Source organism: Suillus paluster, assembly GCF_016628075.1.
Source record: "Suillus paluster strain FC165 chromosome Unknown EDB91scaffold_3, whole genome shotgun sequence".
Classification (NCBI taxonomy): Eukaryota; Fungi; Basidiomycota; class Agaricomycetes; order Boletales; family Suillaceae; genus Suillus; species Suillus paluster.
In genome coordinates, this window is record NW_024537563.1 from 1,451,744 (window position 1) to 1,474,210 (window position 22,467).

Consider the following 22,467-nt stretch of genomic DNA (forward strand, 5'->3'; position numbering starts at 1 on the left):
CCAGGATACGTGAAGGCGATGCGAGATTTCCGCGTGTTCGAAGACAGGATCACGCAGCTTGAATGCGAAACGACGCCACGGTTGCAAATTTTGCGACGCAAGTACTTCTCTAGATCATGATGCCCCAAACGGAGTTCCTAAACTCGGTGGCGCTAAGAGTTTACTGGATTACCTGTCAAAGTCTGGATGTAGACGGCACTGGTTATTCTCCTGACGTATGGTGGCTTTCAGAGGTATCATGAGGCTAACATGGGGATGCACCATCATTCACCTTGAATAGTGACTTCAGATCAAGACGGAGGCACAAAATATCGCCGTACTTTCACAAGTCACCGAACTCCTCATCAAATTCTTTCTGCGAGACAGCTCCCCTTCGCAGTTTCTTGGCTAATCGTTCTTCTCGTGCAAGTTCGTCCCAATCATCTTCGCCACTGCTCTCCGGCCCGGCTTTGTCCGTTTGGAGGGCACCTTTTGAGTCGCCACTACCAACCATTTGGCTTTTAAGCCATTGCCTTTTCCTCGCCTTTTTCGTCCGGCGATTGTCTTTCTCTTCTTTATTATCAACTTGCTGACTCCAAGCAGCATTACGCTTGCGCTTAGCAGCTCGAGTCTCGGACTCGTGTTTCGGTGCCTCTTTCTTTGAACCTTCTTCGATTCGTTTGGTTTCCTGCGCCTTGTCCGCGTAAGAATATGAAGTCCACTTCATTCATCAACGTAATCAGCGTGTGTGGTATCTGATAACCATTGAACATACGTCAAGTTCTGCATCTTCCCATTTTGACTTATCGCGATCTTTCAGTTCGGGCATCCGTGGCAGCCGCAACAGACCTGAAACTTTTGGCGACACCTATCAAGTCTAGGTCTTTGATTCGGAAGATGTAGGAAGCCTCGTGCTTCGAATATGCACGAACGAAGGAGACAAAAGCCTTCACAGCCTGCTAAACTGTGAAAATGTCTACATGACAGGTGTAGATAAGGCAGGTACCTTGTCATGCAGTGCACGATCTGTCATTACGGTTCGTCGGATTTTGGACGTGAAGGTATTGACAGCATCATCTTCACAATCCGTGTCCAATACTGTGCTTCCATCTTCCCGTATGTATGGATGCTGCTTGATTGGAATTTTTCGAACGGATAAGAAATCTATTGACACGGCCATCAGTTCGAAGATGCCGTTCCAGCGCGTATGAAAACAGACCGATATACTCGATTTCTCTTCCTACCAAGAGCGCGTATGCTTTCCCACTCCTTCCAGCTCTAGCCGTCCGACCGCAACGATGGGAAAATGCCTTTGAGTCAGATGGAGGGTCAAACTGAATGACGACATCAACATGAGGAATATCGAGACCTCTAGCAGCGACGTCTGTAGCAAGAAGCACTGAAGGGGAAGAGGACAACGACAGAGTTGAAGAAAAGGCTGAGAGAGCACGTGTTCGAGCTGCGGGAGGAAGGTGTCCGTGGAGGGAATGTAGTTGGACATTTGATGGTAACAGCGTCGATAAAATCTAGATCCTATTTAGAATTCAAGAGCAAAAGGTCGACAGAAGAGCGCTCACGCGATAAAAATAATCAACGCATGCGCAAGTTGCGAAGTACACAATGAAGTGTGGTGCGTGATGAGTTGACGACTCCTGCTTGATGATGTGCGTCAGTTGAACCAGCTTTTCGGACGGGAGACAGCTGATGTAGAAGTTTTGAAGTCTGAGGGAGAGGTAATGGGTAAGAGATGTTACATAGCGTGTACACCTTACCCTGCAGGTATTCGTCTTTCCTCGATAACTTGAGTTTCTTGTAAGGTTCCTGATTTCGTTCCCTTCGTTCTCTTTGATTGCACTTTGACAACAATGCGAGCAGGGTTTCGTAAACCAACGCGAACCAATTCAGAAAGTGCGTCAGCGTCCGTCATCGTTGCACTGAAAAGTCCAGTTCTCCTCTGTTTCGGAATATGAGTAATAATGCGAGTCAGAGCAGCTTGAAAGCCCAGGTCCAGCAAACTATCAATGTCTTCAGTAAATAAACTCTTACTCCTGACCTGGAGAGTCTCACCGGTCTGCCTCATCCAATACCAACACTTCTAACTCCTTGACGCTGACAATAGTTTTCCCTTTTCCTATCAGAAATTCTTCCATACGCCCAGGTGTCCCGATGATGATGTCGGCACCAGTAGAAAGAAACCGTTGTATATCCTGAGCTGGGGAAGATTTATCCGACGAAACAAGTAGAAGGGGTGGAGGAAATCCTGCTCCTGAGTGTTCAGTGTCTGCTTGGGGTGGCGACGATCCTTTCCCGTCTTCAGTCTCCTTTGCTGCACTGTTATCGGGTTGAGCATTCAGGAAGAGAGAAAACACAGAATGGATCTGAGTTGCAAGCTCTCTTTCGAAGGAGGACGAGAATCAGACATTGAGTGACTTCAGAGTTCCTTATAAATTCACCTAGTAGGACTGATGACCAGCGCGCCGACCTCGTTTCTTCTGAGACTAGCATCCCTTCTGATAAGACGCTCCAGAATGGGGATAACAAACGCTAGGGTCTTGCCAGAACCTGTCACAGCCTCGACTACCACGTCCTTGTGTTGCATAAATAGCGGGATTGTGGAAGCTTGAACTGGCGTCATTTGGGTATGCCCCATCGATTGTATAACGTCCAGACTATAAATTTTTGGTCTCACTACATGAAGGCTTGGAGTTTAAATGACGGTGAACTCACACCCATGGCGTTAATGGTGTCGGAAGGGACGACCACAAGCCAGCAAATGCAGCAGATTGGGACATGCTTGAGCAAGACGTTCGGATGTTACTATCTTTGGCCCAATGGCTGTAAACCCGCCTATAACCTTATATACTCAGTTCCTGGTTCGATATGCCAAAAACTTTATAAAAGTCACTGCGAGACTCGGAATACGATCGTTTCGCTGAGACCTCCGATAATTAGACGAAATAAGACAATCATCTGTTCATCCACCCTGTGATACGCATGAGGATAAAATTCGTATAGGTCTTCACGAGGAATGCCAGTGACTCTCTCCGGTATTTCAATCGACTCCCGACTTTTGTCGTTTTGACTCGGATCACCCGTCAGGGGCATCCAATCTCAACATCCATTCATCATCCATCATGCCTCCATTGTCTCGCTTTGTGCCACGTGGACGATGCAGATGGTCAAGTGTTCGTACCACCTATACATGAACCGAATTGAATCCTCGAGCGCGGTACTGCTCATCTGACGACACAAAATCCACATCGTACTCCTTAGCCTTCTCACAAAACTTCTTCAGTTTCTCGTATCCCGGACCTGATGCCATGCCATTCTTCGTCTCTTCATAGGTTGGCTCTCCCTCATCCAGCCATCGGTGAGACAGAATGGCATATTTGACAGTTTGCGAGGCTTTGGCACGATGAATTACTCAGCTAATAGGGTGAAGACAGACCTGCGTAGATCACTGCAGACCAATGATATGTCATGGAATATGTCTGGCTGTCGCTGTGCTTCATGAATTTATTCAGAACGCCCCCGCAGTCATGGCAGTGCCGACTTTAACCTAACGAATCAGGACATAGCCCACACCCAGAGCGTCGGGTCGATAAAATCGTCAGTTGCCGTACCTAGCCAGACCTAGGCGCAGCACGCTGTACATGCGCACCTAAGTGTGTTGAAATGACGGCATGAGTTCGCCGTGTAGTCAATAGGAATAAGTACATGTGTACAAATCTTGCATATATAATATCTACAGCCATTAACGAGCAAGTACAGCATCAAACAGCGTGCGATGAAATCGTGAATCGCTTGAAGGTATATCTGTCTCGAAGTATGAGTGACCGACAGAAGAAAAGGCTGAATAGACTTCATACCCGAGGAACGCAAGGTCCTTTTGAGCGTCAGCGGGGTCCGCTACAGGGGCTTCAGCTGGTGCCTGGTCAATCTCATCCGTAGGGAAGTACGACGTATCCGTGATCGAGCGAAGATGCGGCACAAAAGGCGCATCAATCCGGCGTATAGTATCCCAATCCACGCCATAGAAGAATGGGTGATTCATGATCTGTTCGATACCTAATCGCCGATCTTGAGATGTGATGAGTCTGCCAAAGATGTAAGCACGACTATGCAGCAATCGTATTTTGAACATCATACCGCCGGACCAGATCTTCAGCTTCTCGGCTCAGATGAACATCATCTGGGAACACTAGGTGATATTGCCATTGCATGATCTTTTGATAGGTTTCATGCGTGGATTCGGAGCAGAAGGGAGGGTATCCGACGAGGCATTCGAACATAATTGCACCTAATGACCACCAATCACATTCATTACCATAACCTTTTTGCTGAAAGATTTCTGGGGCGATGTAATCAGGAGTCCCGACAGTGGAATATGCCTTGTACGCAACCAAGTCAGTATTTGTCGCAGACGTCAAGCAGTGTTCTCACCAGTTTCCGGCGATTGGCTTTCCAGGTCGCGATCTGGTCCTTGCTTGACATGGTCAAGTGTATGGCATTGACCATGACACTGTTACGGGCGGCAGTCGTTGGTGACTGCACGCCATTAGCAGAGTCTAGAAGCCGCTGGTAGTAACTTGAATCGTGCTGTTTGTGAAAACCAGTGGATAGTCCGAAATCGGACAGCTTTATGTGACCGTCCTTGTCAATTAAGATGTTGTCCGGTTTGATATCCCTACGAAAATGTGTAAGTCTAACAAAGCGAAGAGAAGCTGCGCTGACCTGTGGATAAAGCCAAGCTTATGGACAGTGTCGATGGCAAGTACACATTCCGCAATGTAGAACCGAGTGACATCCTCGGAGAATGTATCATATTTAATGAGCATGGTCATGAGGTCACCGCCAGGGAGGAACTCCATGATAAGATACAACGTTTGCGCGTCCTGGAAGGAATAAAACAGTTGAACCACCCAAGCGGAGTTGGACTCGGCCAGAACATCGCGCTCCGCACGGACGTGGGCCAACTACGAATACATCCAGTCGCCTGCATCTATCACAATGAAGAAAAGCATACCTGGTCCTTTTTCAACATCTCCTCCTTCTTCAACGTTTTCATGGCATATATTTTACCGGTATCAGTCTTTTGGACCAGCCTGACCTGCACGCAATGACACCGTGTAGTGCGTGACGAACGTGTTGACAGGACTACTCACCTCACCGAAAGCACCCTTCCCGATCACCTTGACTGTTCTGAAGTCTTCCAAGCCTAAGCGCGTCCGTCGAAGACGAAGATAAGTAGACTCCTTCTTTCCCAGTTGTTGTAGTTGGCGATGTTTCCTTTCTTCAGACGTCGTCACATCGGCCTGCAGCTTCCTTTCAAGCTCGACGCGCCTGCGAACCTATCAGAGCCTTGTTCCAAGTCAAACAACGATTCTCAACGTACCTGGTGTTCCGCTCAATGGCAGCTTCTACAGCGACCTTGTAGAAATGCTCCAGCTTGAGCTGCGCGGCCTTTGCACGGTGAATAGCATCATCCGAAAACCCAGTAGAACTACGCTCAAAGCAGACATAGTCGGCTGGTTTACCTGAGCCCGACGAAGTCGTCGACTGACTACTTGAGCGTTGCATGACAAGAACTGGTCCCACCGCGTCACCTATCCCCAATCAATAGTGTGTCGATCGACTGGTCAGATAAATGTCACAGGAAAAGGTTATAGGTTGTGATGGCAACTTTCGAGCTGTGCCTATATGATTTCATCTTCATGTAAGTAAGTAGTGATAAGACAAGGGATTTCATACTGTTTGGGCTACATCTGGGGAATCTATGTACAAGGTAAGATATCGTAATGAGAGTAATGAGCGAGCAGAACGCATGGGACCTTGTAATAGTACACTTTAGTGAATGACAACGAAAAGATATGGTAGATCATGGGTAAATATCTTTCATAAAATCAGATTCGGAGGTAGCCCATCGAACATGACCCCCTTGGCTTGACTTCGGTCGAGCATATGGAGGAAGTGACTGATGAGAAGCTGAATAAGCAGGTGCATAAGGTGAATGGAATTGCAAGGCAGGCGCTCCCGGGCTGCCTCCAGGCGTCAGCATTTCAACGGACGAAGAAGGTCGAGGGGACATCGAATATCGGTTCTTAGACTTGGCCCCACTTCAACATGCGTAAGGTAGGTTTCGGACTTGACCGAAGTTGGGCGACTCACATGTACGAGGAACGCGGACCTTGATTGACAGCTGACGTTGGATTTAAATAGGATGACACCGCTGAGCTGTGTACCTCAATCAGATGACTAGCTTCAAAATGGCAACTGTTATCGCGTACGAGTAGAGCGATGTAGGGTCGACCGCCGTCGAGTCAGATGTACGCTCCCAAGGATCGTACATGGCGTTAGACAAGGTTGCATAAGCAATTGATGGGTCAAAACTCAGTCGGGAGGCTGGGGGCGTAAAAGTCCTCGAGCTTGAGGGCTCGAGATAAGCACCATGAGAAATGCGCCGATACGATGTCTCTGCGTGTGGCTCAGCGGGGGAAAATGATGAGAAGGGACGTTGTTGTCCACGACGAACGGTGGGTGGATTGAAGGAAGCACGGTTGGGTGTAGATAGGGGCGATGGTGCCGCAGAGCCACTGGCATGGTACATGGAGTATTCGTACGGAGGTCCATCGAAGGAAGGACCTACAGCGGTGAAGGGTGGAGGGGGAGAGAGAACTGGCTGATACTCTATTTCCTCCGCAACAGGACCGGTTGGGTGGATAGCAATTGCTTTGCTGCGGGATTGGGCGTCGGCTGGGCTCGGAGGAAGAGGGCGAGATCCTCGAGGTGTACGCTTCTGTATGTGAAGCGGTTGCACTAAGGTCTGGAACAAAGGTTGCTTCTCCTTCTGCGTCTCTGTTTCCTTAGAATCTTTGCTATCGTCCCCGTCATGCTCTTCCTCGACGTCATGGATGGGTATTTTGGATAAGAGCAGTTCTTGGAGTTTCTTCTCAACAATCTTCTGGTCATGGCCCTGCTGGGAGAGCTCGTATGAAGGCGGGGGTAGGTCACATAAATCACTCATTGCGGGCAAGGTTTGGTGCTCGAAAGAGGGATGGTAAGATCATCGAACAAGTCGTAGATGAGTGTTTCGTTAAGAGAAGCGATAGACGCTCAGGTCCATGGAGAGGGTACTGCCAGTCAGCACAGCAACTTCCCTGCCCTAACAGTGATATTTCATTTCGCTTGTGTCCGAACGTGCGAACCTCAAACTAGAGGGATTATTTGAGATGGCAACCGACGGAGTCATGTACAACCGACGCAAACCTGACGTCTTCGAAGAAGAACCCACTAGATGTGATCGATGAATGGTCGAATCTTGGTCAAGCTTGTTCGAATTATTTGCTGGCATGATTCATTTCATGAACAACATTTACGCACGAACCGCCTGAATCGGAGACGCACACAAGTCCTACTAGTAAGAAGCATCGGGAATTGTGATTAGGCTGTGGTTGCCAAGGGTCTGAAAAATATATTGGATCCAGCAGCTTCAAAAAGAACCACAGGTTCGAAAACTACAAGACCTCCCCCACTGAGATGCTTCTACTGTAAAAGTTGCTAGATGAGCCTTTGCAGATCGGCGGCAAAAGGTAATATACCCATTGATTGATTAATTAATCCCACCAGCTGCGTTATTTGGTGGCACAGGAACAGCGATAATACATACTTATAGGTCATGTGCATGGTACATGGCGCAGTAAAACGCCTATACCTCAATACCCTCTAGGTTCGTGCCCTTGGCCCAGCGTCACATGTCGATACCTGCTGACTCAAAAAGAAACTCACCAGCTTGGGCAGGCGTAAATATACATCCGTTCCTTCATAAGGGAGTCAACGTCAACACGCGATCCGAGGACGACGGACGGAGTTTGACTCACCCCACCCATCCAGAGATACCAACTCCAGGGTGCCTCCAAAATACCTATAAAGTCGCTCAGTTGACGTTAAGAAGCCATTGGCAAATGAACGCACGTTGTATATATATTGCTCATAGGCAGGCCCAGTCCGATTCTCGGATGCGGCGCAATGCCAGCCTCACGTTCAGGGTCTTTGTCGTTCGAGTTAACATCCGACTGTTTTGTTTGCCAAGGGCGTATTTGCTCGGCAACAGTCGCTTTGACACCTCTCGAGCTGGCGGAGCGTAATGCACCCAGCCGCGTGTCATCCATGCGTGTTGCATTGCGGAAGTGGGAGAAAGAGAAGAGATCGGGGGGTGACTTTATTCGAGCTGATGAGAGACCACCGCCTGTAGAGATCGACTTCAAATTCGCTTGTAGGTGAGAAAATGGGTGCCCACCTTGATCGGATATTCTCACTCCAACATCGTTCTCACCGGCAACGATGGTGGCACGGATGGGAGGAGGGGTAGATGAATCTCGGTGATTCAGTCCAGTGGCGGTCATTGCCTATAACATCGTAGGTTAATCCCTCTTTCAAATGTGATACCAGAAACACGTGCGTTCTTGAGAAGTTCAAATATTATGTACCTAGAGAATTAGGTGTGGGTCAAATTAAACACGATGTGAATGAAAGGGTTTACTCGAGGTGTTCACGTATGTAAGAAAACTTAGTGTCGACATGGCCATCAACGATGACCTCCAACCATCCACGGTTCGGCAAGCTTTCCCCATGTTCATCTTCGATATTGTGAGGTCTGCCACGCAATAGTGCGACGCACTTGTCGATGGAATGTTTGAGGTTGAGCGCCGTGTAAATGATGCCGACATGTGGGTCTTCGGGAAGACTGAGGCAGTTGGTTCCAAGGGACTTCGAGAGTGCAAGGTGATGTTCCGCGAGAACACGCCTTGAGATTCGGGATACGAGCATGCGTCTCATGAATGCATCCAGGTAATCTGGTGAAAGGTGCGGAGATGACAGGGAGAGTCCCAGCGACAGACTTGGTATAACGGGTGCACTGGCATACTAGTAGTGAGAACAGGGAGCACGGTGGACCAAAGATAGTGTATTACTGGTCGTTCAGGATAGTCTCGAGGAACTCGCAGAAAACTCGATTCTCTTCCAGGGTGGTGACCTGAGGGTAGCGCCGAAATCTTAGAAAAAAGTCAAAAAAAGAATGCTCTGCACAATCGGGTGACTGACTTCTCAAAAGCAGACCAATATAACTGCGTGAAGTTGCCCGAGGTTAAGAACAAGTTATAAAACGATGTTACTGAAGCAAACCTCATAGACTTGAGCTACACCCTCCTGAGTAACCACCACATACGGAAGTGCTTGCAAGTCCCTCAGCCTATGTGCAATGCGGACAGGCAGCTCGGTGCGGACATAATTAGCGCTCTGTAACGAAGGCGATTCAACGTTGGCTTTAACATCATGCCCCTTGGCGCTCACCTTTATTAGTTTCTCCTCGTCCATCTGCCGCCCAAAGAACACCTATCACAGCATGAGTATGGTAAGAAATGTCATTACAAAAGCAGATTTCACGAGCTGTCGGAGGCTCAGCCTGTGCGCTTCCTTTGATGCATAGAGCTCTAACTGGCGGTTTTGATAAAAGTGGAGCGCAGTTGGCTGGGGCTGGACTTGACTGGAGGAGTGCCTTGCTAAATGTCGAGCACCAGCACTTGCATGCCAGCAATTTCGGAACCGCCATGACATGGTCGAATGAAAGGAGGCGTCAACGATAGTTTAAACGTTCATGAGGCTATTTAGTAGGCGATATGAGTCGATATCACTTTGAAGATAAAGTCATCAAATGAGACCAATGGCAAAACGTTTGCAGGTGGCCACTGGCCAGTAACGTAAACTACAAAATGCCCTCTGATTTCAGTGCGCCAATAATCAAGAAAGCCGATCTACGGTCTCTATCAACTCCTATCCAATCCCCCTTCTTCTCTGGGACTAATCCTTCATCACCAAAGACATATATATCATCTGGATCATCCTCCAACTCTGTTTTGTTCTGTGACAGCTGTCTTTCCTCTTCCTCACGATCCCAAAGTACTTCTTCCCACTGAGAGTCGCTGATGGTGACCGCAACCGTTTTTGCCTCTCGAATATTTGGGAGAACGGATGTGAGAAGATTGGATAAAAGCTCTGAAGTGCCGTCTGCAGTTTGAGAGTGAAGAACCGGTAACGGCAGATACTCGGCCTGTACATCATTCTTAATTGAATAGACCACCTACGAAGGTTGAATGCTCACCTCAAGAAGCATACCCTTGACGGCACCACCAGCAAGAACTACATTACCAACACGGACAAGCCAATCATTGCCTATAGCAAAGACAAAACCCTCGACAGAGAGTTGCTGTCCGCCCTGACTTCTTTGCGCGCCAGGCGCTGTTTGTCTGACGGGGATCCAGCGTGCTCTCAACTGATGCAGAACTTGTTCCAATGCGCCAGGCGGGCGGAGTGTGAGGAAAGTAGTTCGGTAGTGTGGTGGGACAGGGAAAACCTGCCCATCCGTATTCTGAGAGTTCTGAACTGTCACGATGTCTGCACGAGTCGGTGCAGCTGGATCCTCCAGAAGGACGAAAACATTCTCATTCATTGTCAAAGTGCACATTGAGCGCTCTGAATGGACTTGAAGGCCGGGTATTGAGCCCAGTGTCGAGCGGTAAGATTTCACGCTCAAGAACCACCTTCCTCGGAGTTGACCCTACGAGGCGCATCAACGAACCGGGATGAGGATTGAGTTTTCGTTGCGACGAACATGGTGGTTTCGCATGATATTTTCACGGATGAGTTCGAGACCTGTGCTTGGCGCATTGATCCATCGAGCAAGCCTGGATTAGTGCACATATTAGCCTTGATAGAACCGAATTTGAAGTAACTTGCCCTGTGAATCCCATGACACAAAAACTTGGTTAAATGAGGAGTCGGGTGAAGCTCAAGTGGCACAACGTGTGACATGGTCCACTTGTGACCACGTGTCTAACTTTCGCGTGACAGACGCGTCAAGACCCAAAACACCCTCCTTGAAGCTAAGCACTGATCTCATCATCTATCATCACAAATGCCTAAACGCAAGGCGCCTGACGATTCCGACGCTGCCGCAGAGGCTTCTCCTCCCAAGCGTGCCACTAGAGCCAGCGCTCGACAGAATGATTCTGGACTTGCTGCACCATCCCGATCATCTGCTCGCTCTAGCAAATCTCCACAGAAAATGTTCCAGCAGAATAACAAAAGCCTCCAAGCTGATGTCCAGCTGGATTCGCTAGTGCAATCTGCACGACCTTCACGAGCCCGCAAGAAGCAGCCGACTACCGAGGAGTCACCCCTTAAGAAGACCGACGTTTCATCGCCTTCAAAAAGAAATGAGAAACAGAACTCTAACCCGATAACTAGTCCTCACAAACAGGAGGAATCTGGCAACTGTGATGATGCCGATGAACTGAATTTGTCTCCCCCCAAACCGGCAGTTCATTGTACTACGCCACCACCTAAACCTTTCGCTGGACGCGTCCTCCTGCATTCTGTAGAAATTACAACTCCTAGATCATTCCCAAAGTTGCCTTCCACAGCCTCACCGGCGCCTAGTACGCGACAGCCCCCTGCGAAGACACCTATCACAACCACAGGTATTGCATATCGCGTACCAGAATCGTCTGCCGCATCGCCAAGCCGTCCTTCCGCCCTTCAGAACGTGCTACCTCCCCAGACGTCACCGAATCGGACTAATCCACAATTTCCGAGTACACCAAGTAGGGATAAGTTGCAGTCGAAGTCTCCCAAGAAACATCAACCTCCCACTTCTAGACCCCAGTCACCTACCCGTATTCCTCGTAATCTCCCTCCTCATCTTGGCCAATGCCTCCGTCTACAGAAGCACGCTATGCTATCGGAACTACAAAATTTCAGTATTGAAAGCGACGATGATGCTAGTCTTGGCCCTACTAACACAGCAGCTTCACAGCAACTAAAGGACTTGCTTGTGGGAACTGTTAGTCGTGGCGAGGGCAACAGTTGTTTTATCCTCGGACCACGCGGCAGTGGAAAGACTACAGTAAGTTGTCTGCATCTTCACGCATTATACATATTAAAGCCAATGTTCTAAGCTTGTGGAGCGAGCTATTGCGTTGCTGAACCAGACGCCTATTGTTATCAGGCTTTCGGGTCATACCGAGCTAAATGATCGCCTCGCACTCCGAGAAATCGCGCGACAGCTCTCTCTCCAAACAGGCAAATCATATCTTGCTGAAGTTAATGGCGACGATGACTCAGATGGCGACGACAATCCTTTCCTGGACGCCAGCGCGGGCATCGGCATCCCACCCCCATCCCATCTCCCCGCGTTAATTTCAGTCTTAACCACGCTTTCCCGTCCGGTGGTAGTCGTTTTAGATGCCTTCGATCTCTTTGCTTTACATGCCCGGCAGGCACTTCTTTACTGCTTACTGGATACCGCACAAAGCTGTAGAGTCGGTCTAGGAAACAATGGCATTGCGGTCATCGGGGTAACTACGAGGATAGATACCATCAACCTATTGGAGAAAAGGGTCAAGAGCAGATTCTCTGGGCGAATGCTGCGCACTGCTGCTCCGGCAGAACTCCCGTTTTGGGTGAAGCTTATAGAACGAGTGTTTCGTGCCCGAATTAAAAGCCCCGAGGAAGAGTGGGAGCCGGTATGGAGCATGGCCATCGACAAATTTATCGCAGATCGAAAAGTGCTCGAACAAATCCAAGAGACTGTTGCGGTCACGCGAGATATTAGGGTACTTCAGCGAATCTTGGTGCGACGCCTCGCTGGTTGGCTTGAGAGCTTCTCTGACCATTGAATAGGTTGGTGTTGTTGCTTCATTAGCCCCTTCATCGCCATTCCCAACTTGTGCAAAGCTCGCATCAGCAATACATGCACAGCGTATACGTGTTCCATTTCCTCACTTAAGCAGTGCGTAGATAAGCTCCCCATGAATGGTATCAGCTGACACCCACCAGCATTGTCATATCCCTCGATCTGTCTTCTTATAGCTGCCGTGCATGCCCACACCGCTGGGCATGATGCCATCACCTTTGAGATGCTTTATGACAGCTTTCGTGAACAATACCGTGCTTCGGCAGCAGCCCCAATTCAGGTTGCAGGAGGAAGTATTAGCATGTCGCGATGTACTCGCGAAGTTCTCATGAGGGTGCGTCTAGAATTCTGATTGACCTATTTTGAGCCGCTGAAGTCTAACATAATTTAGGGGTTCGAATGTCTGGTCGCTGAAAAAATACTCATAAGCGTAGCCGCCTCATCGACGAACATTGCTCCAGGATTCACTCGATATCGAAGCGTTTTGACCTGGGATGATGTTAAAAGGGCAGTCGACAAGATGGGTAAAACTAGCTTGAAAAAGTGGCTCACGAAAGCACATTAAGTTTGCGACGTGGCTGCATAGCCTTTGTTCGCCCATTTAGAATAGTATATTGTAGGGCATATGTATCCTAGCACGCTTCGTACGAGATGCTTGTCCACGTAATTCAAATGCCTTGATGCGGCTATACAAGTGGGTTGAATTCAAGCATACATTATTTGCTTTGTGGTATAACTCTTGGCACTAGTAACGCTGCTCATAAACCTCTTCGGTGAACCTTTCTTCAACAACCTCCTGAGCTGCAAGTAACTTGTTGTTAGAAATGGAAAGAAATGGGGCGAACAAAGTGCATACCATGCTTGCGCGCTTGCTTCTTCTGGTGGTCAGACCACATGTCAGCCTGTTCCCGTGTTTTGTTAGAGCAACTAATCACAATAACTGAATACATACCCCCTTCGTCTCGGCAACGCGGTCAAGTGCAGCACCAGCGAAACCAGCACTACACGCTACGTGAGCACTATGAAAGGTATGCGTCTGGGATAACATACAAAAGTTCCTTGGCCAAAGCATGGTTATCGGGCTTGCCGTTCTTGGCACAGTGTTGCTCGTACGCCCGTGCAGCCTGAGATCTAACATGAGAACTGTCCATCGTAGAGAAAGACTGAGCTTACTTCGAACGCGACGGCACCACCAAGGAGTTCGTGACTCAGGGAAGCTTCGTGAGGTGCATCCGAGTCTCGGAACTGTAGATGCTTCATTGAAGATGCTTTGTTTGTGAAGTTATGAAGGCACATACCTCATCGTTCTGTGAGGAGGAAAAGACGTCAAGGAAACCCATGATGGTAAGTAAGTAAGTAAGTAAGTAGGAATGAGCGAGTGATGGAGAAGGGAAGACAACATGGGTTTATATACCTCTGGAACATTCTGTCAACCCAAAAGCGGAGTATATGATGGGCGGTGTCAAAGATCAGGATCACATGAGACGTCTGGGGGACGACAATAGTACAAGAACGTTGGTTGATGGAATGTACCTTGGCGATGATGATGGGGAGTCGATGCCGGGGAGATCTTATCTCCAGCAATCAGAAGAGGATTGTCGATGCCTGGGAGATCTTATCTCTAGTATGGCGCGATCGCAGCCGATCGCAGGGATTGAAACCACGTCGACAGGTTCTGCTCCGGTTCTAAATCACTGCCGGCCGTGTGTCCAAGTTAAGACCAAGATACGAAGAGATAGGCGAATATTCCCGATCCAATCAGGGCTGAGTTCTTGTAGATACCCCCCGACGCCCGTGCTGCGAAATAACGGCAACCATAAACCTCCGTAAACATCCTCAGTGCAACAAGGGGAGACCAGTAGTCTATAGAAAATACTGCGGTCGTCGGGGGGACTAAAAATCCTCTGGACGATTTCCATGACAAGGCAGCACGGGGATCAAGTTTCCAGAATGGCGACGATCAAGCCCCGTCACGGCGCGAGACGGCCGGACCATAAAATTGACCAGATGTGAGACTCGGAACATGTCATCCTTAATAACTTGAAACGAGAAGCGGAAGATATCTGGGGTGCACCTGGTGCACCCTGATACGAGTGCATACGTGAAATTAAACTCAAGTAACAGCAACCGCTTGGTGGAAACATCCAAGAGAAAATTAGGTCGTTTTGAGCATATCTCGGATATGCATTTTGAAAACCATTAATTTTCACGCCATTGGTAGGCACATCCGGCACATCTGCAACATTGTTAGACAGGCTATCAATAAACGCACCAGCGAAACTGACCTGTAAACTAATCCAAAGAAGCAAATCAGCGCCCGAGTTTCGTAAGTCCATCCCAGAGGAAGCATACTGCACGCACACGTCGCCATAGGCTCATCTGCAGATCTAATCTGTAGCTGATAGAAATATGCGCGTGGGTGGCCACACTTGTCGCAAGTGACTATGGGTCGTGGGTCAACTTCCTACATCGTGAAAGAAAGAAGGGACTGACCGACAGTAGAATCAGCATCCCGCCAAGTCTCCTCTCCTCCAAGCACATCGTCTACCTCCTTGCGCTTCATGCGCGAGCGGGAAGTCATCTAGACACAGTCATTAAATGACCGTAAGATGGTAGTAAACAGTACACACCTGCTTCGAGATCGGAAACTCGTATACATATGTATTGCATGCCCATTTATTGTATCCCGTTTGCGAGGATATCACAAGCAGATTAGCGCATGTCGGGCAGAACAGCATGCAAACCAAATATGCTGCGTTAAATTCCGGCGACCTTCGATTGGATACACTGCGGAGACTGAGAAATTAGTTGCCTGCGAACGCCGAACATGTCGAGGGCGTCGAGGAACTGCCCGCCAGCAGGCTCCACTGTGAATCACGTGTCAAGCAAAGTACCCCAATACTCCTCGTGTGGATACTATGACCACGTTCAAACCGTGTTCGCTGACTCTTTCACACTGAACTTGTAGTACCGCTGGTAATAGAAGACTGATGGAAGAGCCAGAGGGTTTGTTTGATTCAGACTACGTTGATGAATCGTTGGTCCTTCACCCTGATTTCAGTTCTAGCTTCACGAACCACAAATCCTTTACAGACACATACAGGCTTTCATCAACGCCCTACAGTCGGACGACCTAGATGGACATGACGCTCTATCAGCAGCTTCACCCAACACCGTCCCTAGCTCCCCTGTACCCCAGAGCCCTCGCGTGAGGAAAGTCTCCGCTCTATCCGATTTTGCTCCAGTCAACTTGAAGGTGAAGAGGTATGGAACTTCATTTTTGGCACATAATACCGTTGAACATTCTGGGGTCAGAAAACGAAAGGGGGATAAGTCTACGGGTAGGAGGCAAGAGTGGTCATTTCTCGTGCTCCGATGGCCACTCCTTGTGAGCATCAATATCTCTATTTCGCTCTCGCTCAATATTCATTCTTTTACCAGTTTATGATATTTATCCTCATCGCTGCTCAATTCGGATTCTACATCCTGATCAGACAACTCGTAAATACCAAAGAATGGCTGCTAGCATGTAGGTTTGACATCGATCGTACAAGTACTTTCTCATCTAAAATTCCAGGGCGGGGACAGAAGGGTCTTTTGCGAAAACGTCTACGTGGGGCACGCACCTACCAGGTGTGTCACATGTCTTGAATCTTGATATATGTATTAGTCTCTCACCTCCGGCCCTCTAGGAATGGAAGGAAGCGGCAGGGATGCTCGATAAATATCTTCTGTTCGATGATTGGAAACAGGTCGACGAGGATGCTTTTTATGATTGGAAACTCTTACGCAAGGTAAGGAACGTTTCCGCACATGAAACCCAGTAGCTTAAGCTACGTTTGTTAGGTGAATCGGTCGCTGAAGATTTTGAGAGAGAAGAATGATGTTCGCGGCGTTCTCGGTGTATTAGAGACGTGTGTCCGAGCCAATTTTGTGGGAGTTGAGTCCTCCAGGTGAGTTTGTTAAGTCGCACAATTCCCCTCCCGTTCATGATTTACATCATCATCATTAGGCTTTATAGTGAAGTAAGCATTTTATCGTTCAAATAGGGGCCTAATCCACACCTTTGAGGTAGACTTTCCTGGGCACCAAGAACGTAATAGAATGTCAGTTTCTACGAAGATGTACTTTATTCAGTCTAACCTCCTTTGATAGCATATCACACAGAGCTGGAAAGCGCGTTGCAATTCGTCCGACAGTCATCGGAGCTCTCTATTGAAGAGAAGAGGAGATTTTTCAAGAATGCTAGCACTAATATGGGAACATCTGCCTTGTGTCTCTCTGGTGGCGCATCTTTTGGATATTGCAAGTCTAAAACCACACCATGCGATTGACATCTGACACTCTTCTAGACCATTTTGGTGTGGTGAAAGCTTTCCTAGATGCAGGGCTACTTCCCCGAGTTATTGCTGGAACATCTGCTGGTGGCCTCGTCGCCGCTCTGGTATGCACACGCACAGATGCTGAACTGAATGTTCTTCTTGTTCCGGAACTTGCCCATAAGCTGTCGGCATGTGAAGAGCCTCTCACTGTATGGATAAAGCGTTTTTGGGCTACCGGTGCAAGATTTGACAGTGTGGCGTGGGCTCGTAAAGTATGGCAGTCACTCTCCAGTAACGTGTCTTTTTAATCCGATTTTTGTTTCCAGTGCGCATTCTTTACCAGAGGTTCCATGACCTTTCGAGAAGCGCATTTGCGGACCAGGCGGATCCTTAACATTTCTGTTGTTCCTGCTGATCGCCATGCGTGAGCTCGTCATCTGGGCCTGGAGTCCAAACAGCTGACACTATCTTAGTCCGACAAAGCTCCTCAATTACATGACCGCACCGGACACGATAATTTGGACGGCCCTGCTCGCTTCAGCAGCTGTACCTGGGATTCTCAACCCGGTTGTGCTCATGCAAAAGCTCAACGATGGTCGAGTAGTGCCATGGAATTGGGGTAGCAAGTTCAAAGATGGGTCTTTAAGGTGAGCAGGGACGATCTGCCGAGATATTTTTGTGCACCCCTGACATCAGCTAGGGTTGATATTCCTCTTCAAGCTCTTAAAATGTACTTCAATGGTGTGCTTATGCGTTGCTGCTGTTGGGTAGTTAGTACCGGCTAACTGTGATTTGAGTTACCCATCCGGTTGTATCGCAAGTGAACCCTCACGTCCACCTGTTCTTTTTTGCGCCCCGTGGCTCAGCAGGAAAACCAGTGGCTCACAGGAAAGGAAAGGGTATGAGATAAACGTCTTATTTCTGATGTAGTGTTTCATATATTTACAGGGTGGCGAGGAAACTTTCTTCTGTCTGCGGCGGAACAATGGCTGAAACTAGAGCTCACAAAGAATTTCAAGGTAAGCGTTCATTTAATTGTGTTGTTAGATTCTGAGCAAACAACTCCGGTCAGGTTATTCGTGATCTCGAGCTTCTTCCGCAGTTGCTCGGACAGGACTGGTCTAGTGTCTTTTTGCAACGTTTTGATGGAGCTGTCACGTATGTATTGATCATCCCACCATCTGATGTCACTCACACTCGGCTTCAGAATCTGGCCGAGAACGCGAATTTTGGTGTGTAATTTGCACAGCATTTTCTAAATGCGACGCTGATGACTGACCGATTAAATGACAGGATTGGTTGCATATCTTGAGCGACCCAGACCCGGCCGAGCTTGAACGGATGATGAAAGTTGGGCAAATTGTAACGTGGCCTAAGGTCAGAGCTACCGCCACTGGCGCTCCATACCTCTGTTTATACGCTCATCATCGACTTCAGTTGCATATGATTGAAAACCGCTTTCGCATAGAAAATGAAATTCTCCTAGGTCGACAGGCAGTTCGCATGGCAATTGACCGGGTTCGGTCTCGTCCAAATTCAGGTCACCCCCGGAATATTGTTGTAGACGGTCAAACCGTCCCTGATCCCATCATTGGCACTCAACTCCCTACCACATCGGCAAGACTTGAGTCACCAATACCCATGGACTCGGACGTTGAACGCGCATTTGAGGACAATAGCACGGCGTGGTACTTCCGTCGCGGTCGCCCTAAGGCTGACGCTCCACGAGAATCTGAGACGAGTACATCGTATGGAAACAACCACAATAAAGTTACCGACCCTTTACGTTCTCCTGTTCTGCGTCGCAAGTGGGCATCTGATCTTTTCAATCGCGACGATAGCGTAGCTGGAAACTCGTCCGCAAGCCCGCGTGCAGCCACCCCAGAGCCACCACCCGCTGACAATCCAAGGCAGACCGCTTCTACTCCATCCACATTCTTCACAAAACTCAGGCCTGGGTCATTGTTGATACCATTCTCGGGCTCTCATAGACCTGCCAGATCCAACGGGAAGAGTGTAGATGCATCAGAATTGGCTTGGAGCAGTGAATCCTCGTCGGAGGATGAATTGGATAATCTTCAGGTACAGTCTACTCTTCATTTGAACACTTATTTCAATCAAGAGGCAGTTTCAGATGAAGAAGGGGTAGATTCAAGCTGATCCAGTGTCCCTATTGCTTGTATACTGTATACCGACTGTAGCCATTACTTTCACAATGTATTTCTTCGCACCACCGATACTAGTCGCTTAGTTGTTCGGCACTTACTGAGGCTCGTTGAAGCGCATACCCCTATTCATCTTGCGCTTCTCCTGCAGACAATTCTGGTGCTCCACAGCTGCAGACGGCGATGCTCAGCTGCACGCCCCGGGCCTGCTAGTAGGGACAAACGCTACATATAGACTGGACAGGGACAGCCTGCCAGAGCTTGGGCTTTCATCTGGGCTGCCATGGTGATGTGCGCTGGCGGGGTGCTGGGCATGCGACGACGCAGGAACAGTGTATGAAACCAGAGAACGATGCAACGTCAGCGCGGACATAGGAGGATGGCGAGAATGCCGATGAACGTGCAGGCGGAGCTAGTGATAACCAAGCGTTTCTGATAACTTGACGAGAAAGCGAACTTGTCCATTTACTTCTAATTTCCTAGGGTATCCAATGGGTCGAACATGCGATGGATCCTAGGCTCTGTGTGCGTGCCAATGACGAGAATCATGGGATGATCCCTATACTAATAAGTAGACTAGCCACTGTACTACTTGGGTAATGAGTACTAATAACTTTAAGTGCGTGTAAATATCGCCTAACCAAAGCCTAACGCGGCATTCACCTTTGGCTTCCGACTACGTCAATGTCTTCAGGGACCGACTCGCCGACGCCTGAGTTTCTTGCAGCAGCAGCTCAACGCCGTAATGCTACGGCAGGACAAGTAATTCCTGAATCTCAACTCCTTCGACAACATGAACTGCGGCAGATGTTTCGGCGCCTGATTGATCCTGGTATATGTCGGCCTAATTCCCAAGAGGCGGCCATGACTTCCTTGAAGGTATGCAGTGGATGCATTAATACATGATCAGCCTATGGATGATGGGCTTCTTGCAAGACGTTATCGAGGATTGCTGAGAACCTGCTACGAGAGCCTGAAAACCCCAAGTTCCGGCAGTTCAAACCGATAAATGACACGATCAAACGGCGCCTGATTGAAACTAAGGGTGCGCTGGAGTATGCAATTCAGGTGCGTTTGACTGAAGCAACTGACTACGTACATACCTATCTGATCTTGAGAGGATAGATGGGGTTCCGTCCAGAAGTATGTCTCCCCTGCCACTGCTGTGCTATATTGCTTTATCTCTAGTTCCTTGCCAGGTGAAGGAATTTCAGCCCCTCTACATCTGGAATGAGCGCAAAAGCGAAGAATTGCACATTGGCGCTCAAATATTGCAAGAGGTTATAGATCTGGCTGAACAAAAATCAGCTAGGTCTCAAAGAAATGCGGCTGAAGCGAAGGCTGCTGCCGATGCTGTCACACGAAATGTACGTGGAGTGATTAGATATTCAGTTGTCCAGACCTCATCAAATTATCAGGTTCTATTAGCTTTCATGGATGATCGCAAAACCAAGATGCTTCGTGACCAACGCGATCGCCACACTCGCGAAGCACAAGTCACAGCCCATCGCTCTTCGAGTGTAGATAGGGAGATAGCTATGTCTCCTTCCCCACCGCCCTCCAATGTCGAAATGCCGGGCACTGGTCATGTTTTATCATCTGACCCCGTAGTAGATGGGCCTGCCCCGTACCATGACTGAAAGTTTTCCACCCCTGCTGATTTAACATGCTTACATTTACACTGACCAATGGTCAAGACTATTGTATGAATCGAATAATTTGTAGTAGTACGATGTGATAACTCATTGCAAGACGAGGTCTAAGGCCAACTTGAAGGAGTGACGAGATTGTCGGGGAAAGCCGCAGAATTCATTTGCGTACTACTCCACGGTCCGATGTTCACTACAAGTAGCGCTGGCCAGGCATCGATTGGGGGTGTTCGCCATCCTCCCGGTATGGATGGCATATGACCTTAAGTGTAATTACACGGATCTTTCTCTCACTGCGAGCAATAACCTGCAGAGCATTCCCGATCGAATTCAAAGCACTAGCACTAGCACGGCCCATCAAACGCAAACCCGCTGACGGCGCTACACACCGATTATTGGCGCTTATCCTCGTGCCGTACGCCGCTCATGTCAGAACACGAAACTTATCTTGCAGTTCTCAAGGCCTTTTACGACTACGAGCCCCAGTCAGAGGACGAGCTCGCGATCACTGAGAACCAGATCGTATTTCTCCTTGAACGTACCGATGATGAGTCAGTAGCTGTGTCGTGTCATGCGATTGCTCTAATGCCCATGCCGTACGAAGTTGGTGGAAGGTCAAGATAAAAGGCGATTCGCAGGAGGAAGATAGTCCATCTGGCTTCGTCCCTGCCGCTTATGTCCAGCAGGTTCGTTCCATACCCTTGCGTCATTCCCATATGTCCTGTCTGACAGGACGCACCAGGCTCAACACACGTCTCTCGTCAGAGCTCTCTATGGTTTTGATTCTACTGCACCCGGAGAGCTGTCCATCGAGGAGAACGAAATTCTTATGGTCTTTGACCGTGAAGAAGGGTGGATGCTCGTTCAAAGCAAGAAGGAGGGCGGTAAGGCTGGCTTTGTACCGGGGAACTATGTCGAAGAGGTATTTACATCATGTGAGGAGGCAGAGGAAGTGACACAGGAAGGTGGGCAAGGTGCATGTGGTAGCGAGCCCGCCGTCGCATTATATGACTTCGAGGGCACGGACTCAGATGAATTGACCGTGCAAGAGGGCGAGCGGCTGTGGATCATTGAGAAAGAGGGTGAAGAATGGTGGAAGTGCAGGAATGTGCATGATATCGAGGGTGTTGTGCCCGCGTCGTATCTCGAGGTCAGTCATAAGGTTGGCATGAGACTTGATGGCTGATATTAGTCTCAGAGCAATGGAGCCGAGCGTGGGGAGCGCCAAGAAGCTGCAAAGCGTGCTCGCCAGAAGGCAGAGAGGGGACAGAGTTCGTCGACGTAGGTGTTGCATTCAATTCGAAGTTCTTTTTGATACATCTTACTCTCAGTCGTCCCTCGACCTCGCGAATGAACCCCAGGAACTCGACTTCTAGCGCAAGATGCAGCTCAAGCGACATTCACAAGAGTGAGTTTTCCGCAATTGCATTTGGTCTCGTCTAACCTATAAATCGACCTTAGAAATGCCTTCCGCGAAGTCGACGCGTATATGGCACGACCGCAGTGGCCAATTCCGAGTCGAAGCTGCTTTTCTTGGGTGCTACAATGGCAAGTTCCGTCTACACAAAATCAATGGTCTTGTCATCGAGATCCCATCGGAGAAG

General features: G+C 48.8%; 11 protein-coding genes across 11 annotated transcripts; 4 read left to right on the forward strand and 7 right to left on the reverse strand.

The window, feature by feature from the left end:
* Positions 1 to 322: 322 nt before the first annotated feature.
* EDB91DRAFT_1234404 (DEAD-domain-containing protein) lies at positions 323 to 2,771 on the reverse strand (the record flags this gene model as incomplete). Its single annotated transcript, XM_041321205.1, is given in 10 exon segments — positions 323 to 700; positions 755 to 828; positions 848 to 935; positions 986 to 1,143; positions 1,199 to 1,505; positions 1,557 to 1,701; positions 1,752 to 1,994; positions 2,047 to 2,373; positions 2,433 to 2,648; positions 2,707 to 2,771. The coding sequence occupies 10 exon segments, from the start codon at positions 2,769 to 2,771 to the stop codon at positions 323 to 325; spliced, it is 2,001 nt and encodes a 666-aa protein (XP_041183396.1).
* A 669-nt stretch (positions 2,772 to 3,440) lies between these two features.
* EDB91DRAFT_1101432 (kinase-like domain-containing protein) lies at positions 3,441 to 5,646 on the reverse strand. Its single transcript, XM_041317254.1, has 8 exons — positions 5,375 to 5,646; positions 5,145 to 5,322; positions 5,006 to 5,089; positions 4,714 to 4,955; positions 4,423 to 4,666; positions 4,129 to 4,370; positions 3,849 to 4,076; positions 3,441 to 3,795 (listed from the first exon to the last, which is right to left on the reverse strand). The coding sequence occupies exons 1-8, from the start codon at positions 5,557 to 5,559 to the stop codon at positions 3,753 to 3,755; spliced, it is 1,446 nt and encodes a 481-aa protein (XP_041183397.1). The 5' UTR covers positions 5,560 to 5,646; the 3' UTR covers positions 3,441 to 3,752.
* Positions 5,418 to 7,141, reverse strand: EDB91DRAFT_434472 (uncharacterized protein). The gene is made up of 6 exons (XM_041327259.1): positions 6,267 to 7,141; positions 6,148 to 6,213; positions 5,731 to 6,095; positions 5,634 to 5,675; positions 5,517 to 5,585; positions 5,418 to 5,442 (listed from the first exon to the last, which is right to left on the reverse strand). Exons 1-3 carry the CDS (start codon positions 7,001 to 7,003, stop codon positions 5,858 to 5,860), a joined length of 1,041 nt encoding a protein of 346 aa, XP_041183398.1. The 5' UTR covers positions 7,004 to 7,141; the 3' UTR covers positions 5,418 to 5,442; positions 5,517 to 5,585; positions 5,634 to 5,675; positions 5,731 to 5,857.
* Positions 7,142 to 7,684: 543 nt separating this feature from the next.
* EDB91DRAFT_1043887 (alpha-ketoacid dehydrogenase kinase N-terminal domain-containing protein) lies at positions 7,685 to 9,591 on the reverse strand (the record flags this gene model as incomplete). The annotated part of the gene is made up of 12 exons (XM_041313090.1): positions 7,685 to 7,714; positions 7,765 to 7,796; positions 7,857 to 7,900; positions 7,951 to 8,224; positions 8,276 to 8,384; positions 8,432 to 8,465; positions 8,519 to 8,893; positions 8,949 to 9,029; positions 9,079 to 9,101; positions 9,160 to 9,273; positions 9,328 to 9,369; positions 9,421 to 9,591. 12 exons carry the CDS (start codon positions 9,589 to 9,591, stop codon positions 7,685 to 7,687), a joined length of 1,329 nt encoding a protein of 442 aa, XP_041183399.1.
* A 128-nt stretch (positions 9,592 to 9,719) lies between these two features.
* Positions 9,720 to 10,829, reverse strand: EDB91DRAFT_1101461 (uncharacterized protein). Its single transcript, XM_041317255.1, has 4 exons — positions 10,771 to 10,829; positions 10,646 to 10,718; positions 10,136 to 10,591; positions 9,720 to 10,084 (listed from the first exon to the last, which is right to left on the reverse strand). The coding sequence occupies exons 1-4, from the start codon at positions 10,782 to 10,784 to the stop codon at positions 9,740 to 9,742; spliced, it is 888 nt and encodes a 295-aa protein (XP_041183400.1). The 5' UTR covers positions 10,785 to 10,829; the 3' UTR covers positions 9,720 to 9,739.
* An 830-nt stretch (positions 10,830 to 11,659) lies between these two features.
* Positions 11,660 to 13,292, forward strand: EDB91DRAFT_1043334 (origin recognition complex subunit 4 C-terminus-domain-containing protein; the record flags this gene model as incomplete). Its single annotated transcript, XM_041313054.1, has 5 exons — positions 11,660 to 11,938; positions 11,991 to 12,665; positions 12,715 to 12,823; positions 12,871 to 13,049; positions 13,119 to 13,292. Coding segments are annotated over 5 exons (1,416 nt in total), but the record flags the coding sequence as incomplete, so codon positions are not given.
* Positions 13,289 to 14,117, reverse strand: EDB91DRAFT_1101464 (uncharacterized protein). The gene is made up of 6 exons (XM_041317256.1): positions 14,026 to 14,117; positions 13,901 to 13,972; positions 13,778 to 13,851; positions 13,680 to 13,728; positions 13,584 to 13,629; positions 13,289 to 13,528 (listed from the first exon to the last, which is right to left on the reverse strand). Exons 1-6 carry the CDS (start codon positions 14,065 to 14,067, stop codon positions 13,473 to 13,475), a joined length of 339 nt encoding a protein of 112 aa, XP_041183402.1. The 5' UTR covers positions 14,068 to 14,117; the 3' UTR covers positions 13,289 to 13,472.
* A 624-nt stretch (positions 14,118 to 14,741) lies between these two features.
* EDB91DRAFT_435177 (uncharacterized protein) lies at positions 14,742 to 15,565 on the reverse strand. Its single transcript, XM_041327260.1, has 4 exons — positions 15,358 to 15,565; positions 15,221 to 15,308; positions 15,013 to 15,169; positions 14,742 to 14,963 (listed from the first exon to the last, which is right to left on the reverse strand). The coding sequence occupies exons 1-4, from the start codon at positions 15,463 to 15,465 to the stop codon at positions 14,927 to 14,929; spliced, it is 390 nt and encodes a 129-aa protein (XP_041183403.1). The 5' UTR covers positions 15,466 to 15,565; the 3' UTR covers positions 14,742 to 14,926.
* A 152-nt stretch (positions 15,566 to 15,717) lies between these two features.
* EDB91DRAFT_1234409 (patatin-domain-containing protein) lies at positions 15,718 to 19,209 on the forward strand (the record flags this gene model as incomplete). The annotated part of the gene is made up of 21 exons (XM_041321206.1): positions 15,718 to 15,764; positions 15,821 to 15,991; positions 16,043 to 16,115; positions 16,169 to 16,256; positions 16,305 to 16,360; positions 16,420 to 16,521; positions 16,574 to 16,680; positions 16,749 to 16,752; positions 16,803 to 16,833; positions 16,883 to 17,011; positions 17,080 to 17,321; positions 17,376 to 17,473; positions 17,523 to 17,696; positions 17,750 to 17,790; positions 17,847 to 17,948; positions 17,998 to 18,068; positions 18,122 to 18,207; positions 18,257 to 18,281; positions 18,343 to 18,426; positions 18,487 to 18,589; positions 18,614 to 19,209. The coding sequence occupies 21 exons, from the start codon at positions 15,718 to 15,720 to the stop codon at positions 19,207 to 19,209; spliced, it is 2,430 nt and encodes an 809-aa protein (XP_041183404.1).
* A 584-nt stretch (positions 19,210 to 19,793) lies between these two features.
* On the forward strand, positions 19,794 to 20,893 carry EDB91DRAFT_1101473 (uncharacterized protein). The gene is made up of 5 exons (XM_041317257.1): positions 19,794 to 20,093; positions 20,151 to 20,282; positions 20,340 to 20,357; positions 20,414 to 20,581; positions 20,633 to 20,893. The coding sequence occupies exons 1-5, from the start codon at positions 19,899 to 19,901 to the stop codon at positions 20,852 to 20,854; spliced, it is 735 nt and encodes a 244-aa protein (XP_041183405.1). The 5' UTR covers positions 19,794 to 19,898; the 3' UTR covers positions 20,855 to 20,893.
* Positions 20,894 to 21,072: 179 nt separating this feature from the next.
* EDB91DRAFT_435371 (uncharacterized protein) lies at positions 21,073 to 22,401 on the forward strand. Its single transcript, XM_041327261.1, has 6 exons — positions 21,073 to 21,414; positions 21,468 to 21,549; positions 21,606 to 21,837; positions 21,895 to 22,013; positions 22,062 to 22,271; positions 22,325 to 22,401. Exons 1-5 carry the CDS (start codon positions 21,290 to 21,292, stop codon positions 22,146 to 22,148), a joined length of 645 nt encoding a protein of 214 aa, XP_041183406.1. The 5' UTR covers positions 21,073 to 21,289; the 3' UTR covers positions 22,149 to 22,271; positions 22,325 to 22,401.
* Positions 22,402 to 22,467: the final 66 nt, after the last annotated feature.

What these genes read in the sequence shown, in the direction of transcription:
- EDB91DRAFT_1101432 (XM_041317254.1), bottom strand. Translation starts at nt 5,559, where the DNA reads ATGCAACGCTCAAGTAGTCAGTCGACGACTTCGTCGGGCTCAGGTAAA. An exon ending in GCTGAAGATCTGGTCCGGCG is followed by an intron (nt 4,077 to 4,128) that starts GTATGATGTTCA and finishes CATCTTTGGCAG; the next exon opens with ACTCATCACATCTCAAGATC. An exon ending in AAGGACCTTGCGTTCCTCGG is followed by an intron (nt 3,796 to 3,848) that starts GTATGAAGTCTA and finishes ACTTCGAGACAG; the next exon opens with ATATACCTTCAAGCGATTCA.
- EDB91DRAFT_434472 (XM_041327259.1), bottom strand. Translation starts at nt 7,003, where the DNA reads ATGAGTGATTTATGTGACCTACCCCCGCCTTCATACGAGCTCTCCCAG. An exon ending in GACCCTACATCGCTCTACTC is followed by an intron (nt 6,214 to 6,266) that starts GTACGCGATAAC and finishes TGAGGTACACAG; the next exon opens with CTCAGCGGTGTCATCCTATT. An exon ending in GGTCCGCGTTCCTCGTACAT is followed by an intron (nt 6,096 to 6,147) that starts GTGAGTCGCCCA and finishes CGCATGTTGAAG; the next exon opens with TGGGGCCAAGTCTAAGAACC.
- EDB91DRAFT_1101461 (XM_041317255.1), bottom strand. An exon ending in ATATCATGCGAAACCACCAT is followed by an intron (nt 10,592 to 10,645) that starts GTTCGTCGCAAC and finishes TGCGCCTCGTAG; the next exon opens with GGTCAACTCCGAGGAAGGTG. An exon ending in TCAAGGGTATGCTTCTTGAG is followed by an intron (nt 10,085 to 10,135) that starts GTGAGCATTCAA and finishes AATGATGTACAG; the next exon opens with GCCGAGTATCTGCCGTTACC.
- EDB91DRAFT_1101464 (XM_041317256.1), bottom strand. Translation starts at nt 14,067, where the DNA reads ATGGGTTTCCTTGACGTCTTTTCCTCCTCACAGAACGATGAG. An exon ending in GTGGTGCCGTCGCGTTCGAA is followed by an intron (nt 13,852 to 13,900) that starts GTAAGCTCAGTC and finishes GTTAGATCTCAG; the next exon opens with GCTGCACGGGCGTACGAGCA. An exon ending in GCTTTGGCCAAGGAACTTTT is followed by an intron (nt 13,729 to 13,777) that starts GTATGTTATCCC and finishes CGTAGCGTGTAG; the next exon opens with TGCTGGTTTCGCTGGTGCTG.
- EDB91DRAFT_435177 (XM_041327260.1), bottom strand. Translation starts at nt 15,465, where the DNA reads ATGCTGTTCTGCCCGACATGCGCTAATCTGCTTGTGATATCCTCGCAA. An exon ending in AGTTTCCGATCTCGAAGCAG is followed by an intron (nt 15,309 to 15,357) that starts GTGTGTACTGTT and finishes GACTGTGTCTAG; the next exon opens with ATGACTTCCCGCTCGCGCAT. An exon ending in GGATGCTGATTCTACTGTCG is followed by an intron (nt 15,170 to 15,220) that starts GTCAGTCCCTTC and finishes CACGACCCATAG; the next exon opens with TCACTTGCGACAAGTGTGGC.
- EDB91DRAFT_1101473 (XM_041317257.1), top strand. Translation starts at nt 19,899, where the DNA reads ATGTCTTCAGGGACCGACTCGCCGACGCCTGAGTTTCTTGCAGCAGCA. An exon ending in CGGCCATGACTTCCTTGAAG is followed by an intron (nt 20,094 to 20,150) that starts GTATGCAGTGGA and finishes GCTTCTTGCAAG; the next exon opens with ACGTTATCGAGGATTGCTGA. An exon ending in CCGATGCTGTCACACGAAAT is followed by an intron (nt 20,582 to 20,632) that starts GTACGTGGAGTG and finishes TCAAATTATCAG; the next exon opens with GTTCTATTAGCTTTCATGGA.
- EDB91DRAFT_435371 (XM_041327261.1), top strand. Translation starts at nt 21,290, where the DNA reads ATGTCAGAACACGAAACTTATCTTGCAGTTCTCAAGGCCTTTTACGAC. An exon ending in CTTGAACGTACCGATGATGA is followed by an intron (nt 21,415 to 21,467) that starts GTCAGTAGCTGT and finishes TGCCGTACGAAG; the next exon opens with TTGGTGGAAGGTCAAGATAA. An exon ending in CTGCCGCTTATGTCCAGCAG is followed by an intron (nt 21,550 to 21,605) that starts GTTCGTTCCATA and finishes AGGACGCACCAG; the next exon opens with GCTCAACACACGTCTCTCGT.